Consider the following 12,950-nt stretch of genomic DNA (forward strand, 5'->3'; position numbering starts at 1 on the left):
ATGATATGTATATATATATATATATATATATATATATATATATATATATATATATATATATATATCATATGTACTTTATTTTTCATGTCTTTTAATTAACATGATCACAGCTAAATCAAAATAAGGCTTCCTTCAATTTTTGTCCTTTCTTTTACATTAAAATAAATTTACCCAAAAAATATGTATCAATTTTGTTGAAATGTAATATATAAGTAATAACGCATATATGATAATATAAAATCGAATTTGGGTCAAACTAGATTGTATATAATCGAGTTAATATGGTTGTACATATATATTATATATCGTGAAACTAAATGAAATAAAAATAAATCGCTGCGTATATTTCATCGTTAGCATGGAGATTTGCGAGCTCCCTTTCGTCTGATCTAAGATGAACGGTCGATGATGCAACAGAGCGGCTATATATTATTTTTGCTCCGGTTGCTCGGCGAATCGGCTACGTACTTCGGAGTTTAGACCACAAGAAGTCGATACCGCGGCGAAGATGGTGAGCATTCGAAACCCTAGATTCTTTCCCTTACCTTTCTTCTTTTTCTGTCTTCGATGTTTCTTCGCCTTCTGAGATCTGATCTCGATTAACTCATTTGCTGTGCAGACTTTCAAGCGAAGGAACGGCGGTCGCAACAAGCATGGCCGCGGTCACGTTAACTTCGTCCGCTGCTCCAACTGCGGAAAGTGCTGCCCCAAGGTTTCATCTTTTTCTTCCTTAACCTTCTTGCCTTCAGCGATTAATTCTTTTCGATTTTGGCGGATTTCTTAAGAATCTGACCTTGAAATCCTGATAGCGGGATCACATTTCTTGGTTTCCGTCTGTTTCGTGATTCACCTATCATGAATGTATGTGATTAGTAACGCAACTCGCGGCTGTTAATTTCTTCCGGAAGGACAAGGCAATTAAGAGGTTCCTCGTGAGGCTTGTGCTTATGAGGGTAATCGCTCACTTTTCTTGCTTATAATCCTAATCAGAATACTGTTCCCTCCTCTTTGTGGTGCAACATATATTGTGTTTTTACCTTAATTCGTTACATATCTTAGGGTACCTTCTTCCAAAATTATATATCTAGATGCAGTACTGTGTCTCTTGTGCAATCCACTCGAAGGTTGTTCGGGTGAGGTCTCGCACGGACAGGAGGAACCGTGAGCCGCCGCAGCGTTTTAGACGCCGGGTACTATTTCTCTGATGATTTTTTTGCGTTCATCTATTCTATCATAGTTTTCTTTACCGATATGTCTGTAGTACCATTATTTTCTATCAACAGGCTGTTTTTTACTTTCTCAAAATCAAAATTTGCATATGGTTAATATCTGTATCGATGGTGTTTGTATGCAAAAAATCCAAGTTAGGGGATAAAGAACTCATAATGTTGTGTAGTTTTGAAGTCAATTAGCTTTCTTTTGATATTATATGGATTGCTAATCATATAGTGCTTAATGTGTAATCCATGTGAATGATTCCTTTCTCAAAACCAATTCACAGATGTAAATCCATCTGTCTTTTAGCGAGTAAGTTTTTCAGATGTAAATGCAATGCTTTTTTTTCTTCCATTGACTCTCCTGTGTAGTATATGTTAACTTCCTTCAATGGATATGTTCTAGTTGGATTCATATTTCTTAGGTCAATGACTGGTTTGACTTGGGCACATTCTTTTTTATGCTTGAACTTTTTAATTTATTTAGGGATAGTAAGAATTCATTTGGGTGCGCAGAGTTTGTTGACCCTATTAATGCCAAGTGTAATTCATGATTAAAAGGTGTTCATCATACTAGTATATTTTGCAATCTTTCAGACATGTATATAGAATTTGCACGGCTAACGTATGTGGAATTTATATATGAAATTGTCTATAGTAACCTAAGCTTGATCATGTTAAGAACCATGGTTAAAGGCCTGTTCTGTCTTTAGCAGTGATCCAATGGTGTATCAGGTCATGGCAATTATCATTGGAGTGGCTGCAGGGGCCGCATATATGTGAATTACCTGATTCTGTAGGGAAAGGTCTTTCATGAATGTTGCAAGTTCATGGTTCGATGCGAAAACTATCCATGACCGTAAATGTCATGGTATCGCGGTACTGTACAACCCACAGCTCGAAGTCTCCAACATCAACAATTACCCCCGTCAACATGACAATGTATGGCTGAATTCGAAAGTAGTTTGAAGGTCTTAAGCTTTTAGCAGAAAGTTTGTATCAGTGGCTGCTAACTAGATTAAAAATACTGGTTAGCAGTTTCTGTTGACTAATTATGTGCATATGTTCATCGGACATTATCTTCAGAAAATGTTTGGAGGTAATTATTTTGAATGTAATAGACATTATTATGAAAAGTAATCATGTTAATCATGCAGTAGGTTTTCCAGTGATCTCTCTGATATGGCTTTTGTCGTTAGGTGGTATGTTGTTTTTTCCATTAAGCAGGAAAAACATGTGTATCTTTCCCAAATATTTTATTGTATGAATGTTGAATGCCTAACTTTTCCCATTATTTCCTGTAATGCAGGATGATCTTGCAAGACCTGGTCAAGGTCCTCGTCCAGTTGCGGCTGGAAATCCTGCTGCTCGTCCATGATGCCGAGGTTTTCTGTGGACTATATTGTGAGTAAAATAAAGAAAATTATCCATTTATTATCATATTTCTTGGTTTCTGTTTCATGTTCCTACAACTCTGTTCGTCGATGATGTTTTTTCATTATCGAAAGATCCATATTTCCGCATTCTCGCATCTTAACCATCGATCTACCTTATGTCGGGTGGGGGGATTACATGGCCGAATGGGAGTGGTGACGTGATGCGATACCGCCAACTCCTCCTCCGCCGCCGCCCCCCGCCCGCCTCTTCCGGACTTCAGACCCATGTCGGAACCCCAAAGCAAGGAGCGACCTTTCATCCCCCTCTCTCTCCTCTCACCCAGAGAAAGAACGTGCGGGCCTCTTGGCTACTGCGCGGACGGAGATCAGAGGATGTTGGTATACGAGTACATGCCTCTTGGCTCCTTAGAAGATCATTTGCTCGGTGAGTCGCATGCATCCTTTTGCTTGTCTTGCCTTTTCCCCTTTCTCGTCACCGCTGTGCGCGCGGGCGCGCTGCATTACCCTCGCAGAGATCAGTCCGGATCAAGAACCACTCACTTGGTACACCAGGATGAAGATAGCTTTGGGTGCCGCCAAAGGCTTGGAGTACCTGCACCAGAAAGCCAAGCCCCCCGTCATCTTCCGCGATCTCAAGTCATCCAACATCTTGCTCGACGAGGACTATGACGCGAAGCTCTCCGACTTCGGGCTCGCCAAGCTTGGCCCTGTGGGAGACGAGCTACATGTCTCCTCCAGGGTCATGGACACGTACGGCTACTGCGCGCCGGAGTACGCCAGAACCGGTCAGCTCACCCTGAAGTCGGATGTGTACAGTTACGGGGTCGTCTTGCTGGAGCTGATAACAGGGAGGCGAGCCATCGACACCACCAGACCGACGGACGAACAGAATCTGGTCACCTGGGTATCATCCATGCCATTCTTCCGATGATCTTTGACGTGGCTCTTGATTCGTTCCGGTTTCTGTAGGCACAACCGAAGTTCAGGGATCAGATGAGGTACCGCGAGCTGGTCGATCCGCTTCTTCGGGGGGAGTACGCCGAGAGAGGGCTGAATCAGGCTGTCGCCGTGGCGGCTATGTGCCTGCAGGAGGAGGCTGAGGTGCGCCCGTTCATGACCGACGTGGTTGCGGCCTTTAGTCATCTTACGGCAGCATCGACCGATAGTGAAGGGAGCATCGAGAGAAGGGTGGACGGCGAGGGGAAGCGAGATGAGAAGATGGATGGGGATCGGCAGCGTGCTGTTGCAGAGGCCATGGATTGGGGTTCCGAGTTCAAGGCACGGCCAGGGGAACCTCCATGAAGCCGGAGCTTAGTTCTCCGCTCTGGTCTCTTTCTCCTTTGCTTCCTCGAGTGGATCATAAACTAGCCAACGCATGAGTAATCATAATATCAAAACATTAAATAGTTGATAGGGAAAGTATGCACTGCTAACTTGACAGCTACCACTTGGAACATGGAAGGGCTTGTTCGCTCCTTCACGTGATCGTCGATCAGAACACGAATCTCGAGAAAATCGTATGAGTTGACCATCGATACATGGTGACCAAACCCATACTCTTAGCTTCCCCTCGATCGTGTCATCGATCGCCAACAACTCGTCACCCTCGATTATCATTTCAAAAGGCATTAATCCTAGATAATGTCGTCAAGCTTTCCTATTTGGGCACATGACACCAAGCCCTATCCTTTGTCCATTTTCACGTGTGCCCTCAATCATCCTTCCTTGACACGATCGATAAGAATACGTGTTCACTAACCACCGACATAAATGAACCCCTAACAATATAAGAGTCTCGAGGAGGATGAACAGTTAGCCACCCTCCATCGACGAATCAAGTATAAAAAGCTAGCTCTCAAAATCAAACGAGATAAGTAGGATCATCATAAACTTTTTTGAGCTCCACTAAACCCTCTTCACCTACTCTACTAACTTGGGCAGGGGTCGAATTGAGATGCTTTTCGATACTAATAGTTTGTGCAATATCTCGACACATCTAAGAAGTACCTTTAGGCGACACAAAGTATTTCTAGACAAAACCAAGGTACTTCTCGGGACGACCCCAAGCTTTGTTCAACAGGTTAATTACACCTCGGGACAACCACGAGTCAGTCATCATGAACCTTCAACGTCTCAGAAGTCACTTGTCATCCTAGCCTCCCGCTTAAATCGCACCTAGGTGATCCGAGTGGGCTTTTCGGATAGGTCCATATCTTCGGGATAAAATCAGACCATGTTGACTTTATGATTTACGACACCCAGGCAACAACGATACTAAATAGATAGTAGTTGAGAAATCATGAATATAAAAATATTCATGAGTAATCATAATATTAAATTATATATTAAACAGATAATAGAAAAGAACCACGTAAGGAATCCTTTTGTATAGTTGGAGCTCCTTTTGTATAGTCATATGTCTAACCACATATAGAAATATTAATCAAATAAAAAATTATTTAGATAATAATTTTTGCTTGGATTTGTATTGACAATTGAGAATCTTTTATATTTGAATTTGTGTAGACAATGGATTTTTATATTTTCTACTATCGCGGCATCTATGCGGTTATGGAAATATATAAAAAATAGATTAATAATATTTTTATTATAAAAAAATATGATTATATTTATTATTACTGTGCACTTGGTTGTAGCTAAATACATGCCATTACTGTTGTAAATCCAAACCATTAAGCAAAAAGAAAAAAAAACTTACTGCCAAAAAATCAAGCATTAATATCTCAAAAAGTGATAGAATATATAAATAAAAGACTTCCTTTTTCGATATAATATTCGAACAAATAAAAAAAATGAAAAGAAGGAAAATAGTTTAATTTGCCAAACAACATCAAACGTGAAGTTTTCCGATATTTTTCTTCTACAAAAGTCTTCACGAGACCATATACGAAATATTCGGTGTTTGTTTGATGGAGAAGACAAAATTTTTTGAAGATATCATGGCTAAATATTCATATAAAAATGTAATTTTTTTGGGCGTTCCATCTCAACATCTGAGAGAAAAATTACATATCATGTTGTTTTTATTATTTTCAATAGTTTTTACCACCAAGTACAAGAAAAATGCAATTGTATTTGTTCTTCGTCGAAGCCACCAATCGTTGTTTGTTCTTTTACCTTTTCTTCTTACAATTAAACTCCCACCTATAAAACATGAAATTTTCTTTTCTTTAACTCTTTAGTTTTCTTTTATTTTCCTTTTTTCTTATATATAATATATAAAAAATATAAATAGTGAAGGTGAGATTTGATCCCATAATATCTTACTATTAATGGCTAAAGCCTTTTACCAACCAAGCTAATTAAAAAATTAATATCATATATGTTATTATATTAAAAATTACATCTTTATATATATATATATATATAATATGAATTCATATAATATATGTTATTTGGTGCATTATGAAGTATAATGTAATTTAAGATATTTATATACAAAATTGAAATATAAGATTTTTATTTGTCAATTCAAAGACAAAAATAGCACTTTTGACTTCAAAATCGCTAACATTTCTTATAATAGTCAATGATCATTAAAGATCCAATTTGGTACAGAATTAATGAAAAAAATAAAACTGAGACTAAATTATGAGTAGTTATTTTTTTGTATATTTATTTTGTCATTTTTTTTAATGGAGTTTTGCCGATAGGATTGACAAACCCTAACGTCCTCCCCAACTAACGCAACTATCAACTTATCGTGGTCCGGCGGAGCACCATAAAACCGCCCCTTCTTACCCGACGAAGGCCGACTCTTTCTTCCTGTAACGCTGCCGAGACCCTTATTCTCTCCTCCTCCTCCGTTCCGCGCTCCGGTCAAATCCATTTGACGCTCGCCGGAGTGGCATTCCGCTGCACTCTCGCCATTCTCTCCTGTGTCGACGCGCGAGGCCTATCCACCAACCGAAGAAGCCTAGGGTTTCGATCCGGCGCCGATGGCGGCGATGACGGCGGCGGGTTGGGGCGAGCGCGCGGTCGGGCTGCTCGAGTCGGCAAGAACGGCCGGCGAGGTGCCTTCGAAGCTGAAGCAGCTGCGGCAGTTGAAGGCAGTCCTCTTGCACCGTGACCCACCCCTATTGCCCGAGTTCGTGACGCGCCTCACCGAGCTCCAGAGTGAGCGGGCCAGCCCCATTCGAAAGTTCCTCGCCGAGTAAGCCCCCTTTCTGTTTTGCTTTCTTGCTGCTTTCTTGGTTTTCTTCTTCGTTTCTTTCGGCTCCCTGTTCGTGTTCGTGCTTTTTGAAACTCGGTGATGCGTGAGTGATGGAGGAGCGACCTTTGCCTCCATCCGTTGGTTAGAGTAGAGAAAGAAAGAGAAGAGGAAGATCTTTTCCTTCCAAGAAAATGTGTTTCTGGTCACAAGGCGTCTCTTTTTGTATTCGGTAGTACGCGAATTTACAGCCGAGCCAAATAGATTCTTAGTTGATTGGTTACAATAGAAAATGAATGAAAAGAGGAAGTCATTTTTCTTCCAAGAAAAATGACTGATTTGATTCTTGGTTGACTGAATTTACGTGAATTTATCTTTTTCTATTTCGTGATATGGGAATTTACAGAAGGACTGAATTGATTCTTGGTTGACATGACATAACTTGCGGAAAGACACGCGGGGAACTGGTATGATCCTGGATCATCAGCAAGAGGGAAGGAAATGATATAGGTTTGAGAATCTAAAGCTGCAGAAATATTTTGTAATAGTCTATTTCATGAAACCAGCAGTCCATTAGATGAGACGTTGGCATCCAAGAGTCAATTATCCTATTATAAGGGAAAAATAGGACAGCTCCGGTGACATGACATAACTTGCCTAACTACGACCGACTGGGCCTATTAGAATGGGAAACAGATAATTTTAAATTGGTTGATGAAGGCATTTGTTGGTAGTTTTCAGTGATTCATGTAACTAGTAAGGGCTTTACAGTAACTACATTCCTTTAGGATGAATATTTTCTTCTCAAAAAGTTAAACCTTCTTCTATCTGTTTACTCACTCGATTTCAGGTTACGGTGCATTCCTCATCACTCTAAAACATCAGGTCTTAACTTTAACCATGTTATCCATTTACATAGATACATTTTGATTATATATGCTTGTTAATATTTCTGTATGCCCCAAAATTAATTATATTCAGACATATTTTTTAGAACATTTTTTTTATCATTGCCTCTGTGCTACTGCTATCATTTAATAAGGACTTATTATTGACTACAAATATATTATAGTCTGATGCTGAAGTGATAATCCGATAGGGACAGCTGATAAGAATTGATGAATACAATTACAGAGTGATAAGATCATATGGAAAGATACAAGGGCCCACGGTGAAACATTCTCTTTGCATCCATATCATGGATATTTGTCAAGATGTTCCAACTCAACTGTTGCTTCAAATTCATGAACAGGCTGGGAAGAATAATTTGTATTGCTTTTCTTTTTCTTTCACTTGTGCATCTCTCTTATAATGTATGTAGGTCCTTCTAGGGTCCTATTAATTAAAGGCTGGAGCTAGAAGATTGGTTTCCATGCTTCCATTGATGTTGTGTTAAATGTGCTTGAAATTAACTATATTGGTTTTATAACAGGAAACTAATTCTTGTAGACACCCATTCATAGACTAAATGGCTTTAAAGTGCATCATAAACACGGTTCAAGTGTTTGTGAAAGTTTGATAGTAGCTTTACCCGATCTAATACAGGTCAGCCCTAATTAAAACATGGGACGAATCCTTTACATCTCAATATTTTGTTGTGCTGATTCCCTTTCCCCTAACTTAATTCTTGCACTTAGTATTTTTTAAGGTTTATAATGGAACTTTCTTCATGCTTCTAATTAACGTAGGATGATTGGTGACATTGGATCCAAGCATATAGAATTGCTGCCGGAGATGGTTCCTTGTCTAATAGCTTTTTTAAAGGATGAAACTCCGGCTGTCGCTCGTCAAGCAATTACAACGGGGACCTCTCTGTTTGGATATGTGTTAGAAAAGCTTGTAATTCAGGTTAGTTTGATGCATTTAACTTAAATTTACAGATGGATGAGTTCTCTTTAAGTTGTCAATGACATACTGTTATGTTTTATCTCTGTTTATGGGTTTTGATGATTTGATCTCCATGTATAGTTACTGGTTTAGATGGCTTTTTTCTAGGTTCTTCTGTATATTTAATATTTACTTTAAATTGCCACAAGTGAACGGTTATATACTAGAATTATTAGCGGTCAATTGCAATGACTTAAGCGCTGGGAGAACTTTTAAATCTCTGAATTTTGAGAAAGAAGGCAGCAAATTATTGACCTATTGTGTAACAATTGTGTCATATATTAGTTTGCCCACCATATGTGGGCATAAGTAACATTCACCAGTAGTATCTTCTCTTCTATGTTCGTGGTATATATGCCATGTTAGATATCATGAATGCATGGTGTTCTGTTGACCATGCAAAAGAAATATGAGTAAGTTTGGAATATGTGTAATGGGCCATGTGAGTGTCAAATTTGGTAGCCAATTCAAAGTGTTGAGATTGATCCCACTTAGTTAGCTTTTCCAAATCTTGTTGCATTTGAGGTTCAAAAGTCTACACAAATATTGAGGTGAGGTCTTCACTCGGAATTCCAACTTGGAATCTTGAGATGTGGGTAGCGTTGTAGATTCTTGAGTTGAGTTCCTTGGGGAACTATTCAAGCAGCCTTGCCGACTTGAGTGAATGGTTTGGCTCCCGAACCGGTCTTTGGACTCCCTACAAAACATGTTCTGCGGGTGTGCTCGTCAAAACCCCTCCGACGTTCAAGTTGGAAAATGCCCGAGGTAGGGCCTGAAGATCGAGAAGGTCCAAGTAAGAATTGTAAGTGCTAAAGAGAGCATACTGTACTTCGAGAGACCCTTATTCATAGTCCGGAGATCCTAGCTATAAGTGCTAGATAATTATTTTTTGAATCAACATGATAAGCCTTGTTGGCTTTTCTTATTATTTTGTGGCTGACTGGGTTCCCTACGTTGAGTGTTGATTGGTTGAAAAATATTCGTCATATCATAGATATGACTATGATCGTTGATTTAACATATAATAGAATCAACAAAATCAACAAGTGATGCTGGAATCATAATCCGCATTCTTCCTAGGCATATCGTATAGACCTGCACTACCGGAGAGACTAATGCGATGCTGGAATCATAATCCGGACACTTCCTAAACCTTTCTTCGAACCTGTCTTTTAAGTGGTCAAGGCTGTATGTCGATCATTCTAACGAAAACATCTCCCTGATCCGATTTCGAATAGCTTTTCTACCTCTGCAAGCTCTGTCAGGTAACCCGCTTATTCGAATGAATAGATTCCCTTTCTACCTTCCATGAGCTTACAGGTCTGTCGAAGGGGGGTCAACTTAGCTTTGTATTCTTTGCGGGCTAGCAGAAAGGGATGGGAGCCTCTCAATCACAGCTTAAGGCTTAGAAAGGGATGTCAGCCTCTCTCAATCACAGCTTCAGGCTTGCGGATTCTTTTCTCTCTATCTCTCTCCTCCGGGTGCATTGGAATAGCATTATCTGACAGGTGGGTGACTGACCTTAGTCTCGTTCCCTTCTCTTTCACCATGAGATGTGAATACAATTGGATGCCAACAATCTTGAGAAAAGGCACTCCTCATGCCAATACACAAGGGTGCCATGAAGAATAAGATAGCCATTTACTGGTTTTGATACCATATCCACTGTGACAAAGGTCATAGCAGGGAAAAACACTTCATTCACAGCCAGGAAAGAAGGCTTAAGGGACGTTCCTGATTCCTTGACCTATGCTTCGATTGACCTCTATGCTTTGTTGGCCTTGGAAGTTGGAACTATATTCCTCTTTTTTGATTGACCAGCGGGATTCCTAGGTTTTGTCATCGCCTTGTCGGCACCTTCCTTCCCTGAGCTCTCCTCCTCTACCACCTTTCTATATGCCATTACGCGAAGTCAGTCTGTCTGCGCAATCCGCAATCATAAATATCTATAACAATAAACTATATCTCAAAAAGTCTAACATAAAGAAATTAGCTAGCAAACAAATAATATTGGAAATATAGTAACGTTAGGCCATAATATCCCAACTATTATGTCATAAGCGTTAGGCCATAACCATTTTCTCTTCGTGGATCTTTTGAGGGAAGGGGATAATATATCCATGCTCAATAAGATTTGACAAAGTTCTATGTTGGTTTCAATTGCATTATGTAACCCTTCTTTTTTATGCTCATGGTCAATGATGAAAAATTATACGACCTGATCCGATGGAATAACTAACTCACTAACTTCATTGATCGAAACTGAACAACTGTCCGAAAGTGCTTGAGTCCAAGCTAGTGGTAGTATTCCTATCACATCATTATTAGCAAATTCAAATCTTTTGCCTACTTCTTGATGTGAGACTAAACTTGTGGTCATTATGATCTATCCCATTTTAGGGCTTGACAAACTTGTCAAGCTCGAATATGACCCAAAATTAAAACTGCATGCAAGGTCGAGTTATAAAAGTAAGGAATGACTGGTAATTTGTGGCAAAAAAAATTGTTGTTCCTGGTAAAAACCTTGAGAGTATGTGTTACTACTTACAATACCTGATGGGATATTAATGGCATACTACAAAAAGTGTGAATTGTTTTGTTGTATGTGTCGCTTAGCATAGTCAAGTTATAAAAGCAAGAGGACTGCATGACCAGACAAGCATATTCTAGTTCTTGGCTGATAGACAAAATTAGCTCAAATTATGATTAGGTGATAGTAGCCTTTAGTTTAAAATAATAAGCGCTAGATAAACCGTTGAGTTCTGCTGGAGCTGAAGTATAAGGTGGTAGTATTTAAAAAAAAAGGTGGTGGTAGTATTAGAAGGTTGCTGAAGTTGAAGTTGCCTGGAAAAAAGATACTTCCATATGGTGATGTGATGTTAAACTACTTTCTACATTTGAGGTGGTAGTTCTCCGTTATGAAGGGAGGGAAGAATAACAAATGAGCCAGCTGAAATATACAAGACGAATGTTGATACATTCACCTCTTTGTTTTGGGATCTTATTTCTCAAGTTTAAGTTAAAGTTGGTGATTGCTTCATTCGAGTTATGCCTGATTTTTATTCTATTTTGTTCTTAAATCTTGAGAGTGACATAACATGTTCGAGAATGCTATTTTTGTATGTTTTGGGAAAAATAAGTTCATTTGCTTTTTTTTGAAAGCCTGTTTTGCTTTGAAAATTTTATAGAAATGAAAGGTTGTTATGAGTGCCCTACCTGGGCTGGGTTTTAAATAGTGTGTGACATGTAATATCCTGAGTGTGCATTAGTTGCAAGAAACCCCTCCTTTTTGTTGAACACCAAGCTTGTTCCTGTTTTGAGACCTGAAGATAATAACAGAGTGTTGTTTTTTTTCTTTTGATCATGGAAAAACTGAATGCTTTTATTCAGCATAAGTATGATGTTAAAGGGCATTCTCTTCTTCTTCTTAATAAACATATATTGATGATTATTAAACTAGAATTTTCATGTTCATCCATGGTTGACTACAGTCACATAATTGTCATGGTGATCTTATCATGTTGGCATATCTTGTTCATTTATTTGACTCGTAGTTTTTTTTTTTATAAGTATTTGACTCGTAGTTGATGAGTATGAAAGTGAGACCGTCAAAATATTGTTGTGCAGAAGCGTCCTAGAACATATGTATCAAAATCTTGTATTTCAAATATTGGTTATTTCTACTAAATTGCCATCACATTTGTTGAAATATATGACAACGACATAAATAGTAAAGAAAACATGGGTAAAACAGTTGTGCTCAACTAAGGTTGATTCTAGAGATTCTTCTTTGTCGTATATGTTTAAGAACATAAGTGTTTGGCAGCTGATGGAGGAGCAGAAATGGTAAACACAATGTTGGAGAGGAAGCTGCACCACTTCTTGCATACATAATTTTTACTAACAACCGGGCAGAACTGATTCATATCTTGTATTACTTCTGAAATTGGTGTCTTCGTGTACTAGTGAATGTTGTATGCCGTTACTATCAATACATGTAGAAATGTGAAGGCAATGACAACAAAATTAACAGTCAAGTAAGATAGTGTTTCTTGATTAAATTATTGCAAATGAGGATTACAGATGATTGTTTGTTGTTTTTTGGTTTAGGGTTTATACTCTAGTGAAATAGATGACTCCACTAAATCATCTTGGGCATGGATGCTAAAGTTCAAAGATGCAGTACTCCATATTGCTGTCCAGGTATTTTTTATGTTATTCTCTTGGTGCTTTAGATTAATTTGAGATGCTTTGCTACCATTCTGATAGAATATTTTCTCA

At 38.7% G+C, this 12,950-nt stretch overlaps 2 protein-coding genes and 1 long non-coding RNA gene across 6 annotated transcripts in view; all 3 read left to right on the top strand.

Moving 5' to 3' along the window:
- The first annotated feature begins 463 nt into the window (after positions 1–463).
- Positions 464–1,068, top strand: LOC135613503 (uncharacterized). Its single transcript, XR_010487321.1, has 3 exons — positions 464–511; positions 620–712; positions 874–1,068. It is a non-coding gene; the product is annotated as an uncharacterized LOC135613503 (long non-coding RNA).
- A 3-nt stretch (positions 1,069–1,071) lies between these two features.
- Positions 1,072–4,022, top strand: LOC135613502 (probable serine/threonine-protein kinase PBL26). Its single transcript, XM_065110537.1, has 4 exons — positions 1,072–1,190; positions 2,524–3,035; positions 3,124–3,515; positions 3,581–4,022. Exons 2-4 carry the CDS (start codon positions 2,876–2,878, stop codon positions 3,911–3,913), a joined length of 885 nt encoding a protein of 294 aa, XP_064966609.1. The 5' UTR covers positions 1,072–1,190; positions 2,524–2,875; the 3' UTR covers positions 3,914–4,022.
- Positions 4,023–6,385: 2,363 nt separating this feature from the next.
- The window catches only part of LOC135583873 (uncharacterized), a 41,494-nt gene continuing 34,929 nt past the window's right edge, over positions 6,386–12,950 (top strand). For all 4 annotated transcript variants that reach the window (XR_010487780.1, XR_010487781.1, XR_010487782.1 and 1 more), the window contains exons 1-3: positions 6,386–6,785; positions 8,471–8,630; positions 12,780–12,872. Coding sequence is in view for 1 of the 4 variants with exons in the window: in XM_065112789.1 (XP_064968861.1) it covers positions 6,571–6,785; positions 8,471–8,630; positions 12,780–12,872 (468 nt within the window). In the remaining 3 variants the exon portion in view is untranslated. The remainder of the gene's footprint in view (positions 6,786–8,470; positions 8,631–12,779; positions 12,873–12,950) is intronic.

Source organism: Musa acuminata, chromosome BXJ2-6, assembly GCF_036884655.1.
Source record: "Musa acuminata AAA Group cultivar baxijiao chromosome BXJ2-6, Cavendish_Baxijiao_AAA, whole genome shotgun sequence".
Taxonomy (NCBI): Eukaryota; Viridiplantae; Streptophyta; class Magnoliopsida; order Zingiberales; family Musaceae; genus Musa; species Musa acuminata.

Bases quoted from the DNA above. Each gene is read 5' to 3' on its own strand.
- LOC135613502 (XM_065110537.1), top strand. From the start codon at position 2,876: ATGTCGGAACCCCAAAGCAAGGAGCGACCTTTCATCCCCCTCTCTCTC. The intron at 3,036-3,123 runs GTGAGTCGCATG...TTACCCTCGCAG, and splicing joins CTTAGAAGATCATTTGCTCG to AGATCAGTCCGGATCAAGAA. The intron at 3,516-3,580 runs GTATCATCCATG...CGGTTTCTGTAG, and splicing joins AACAGAATCTGGTCACCTGG to GCACAACCGAAGTTCAGGGA.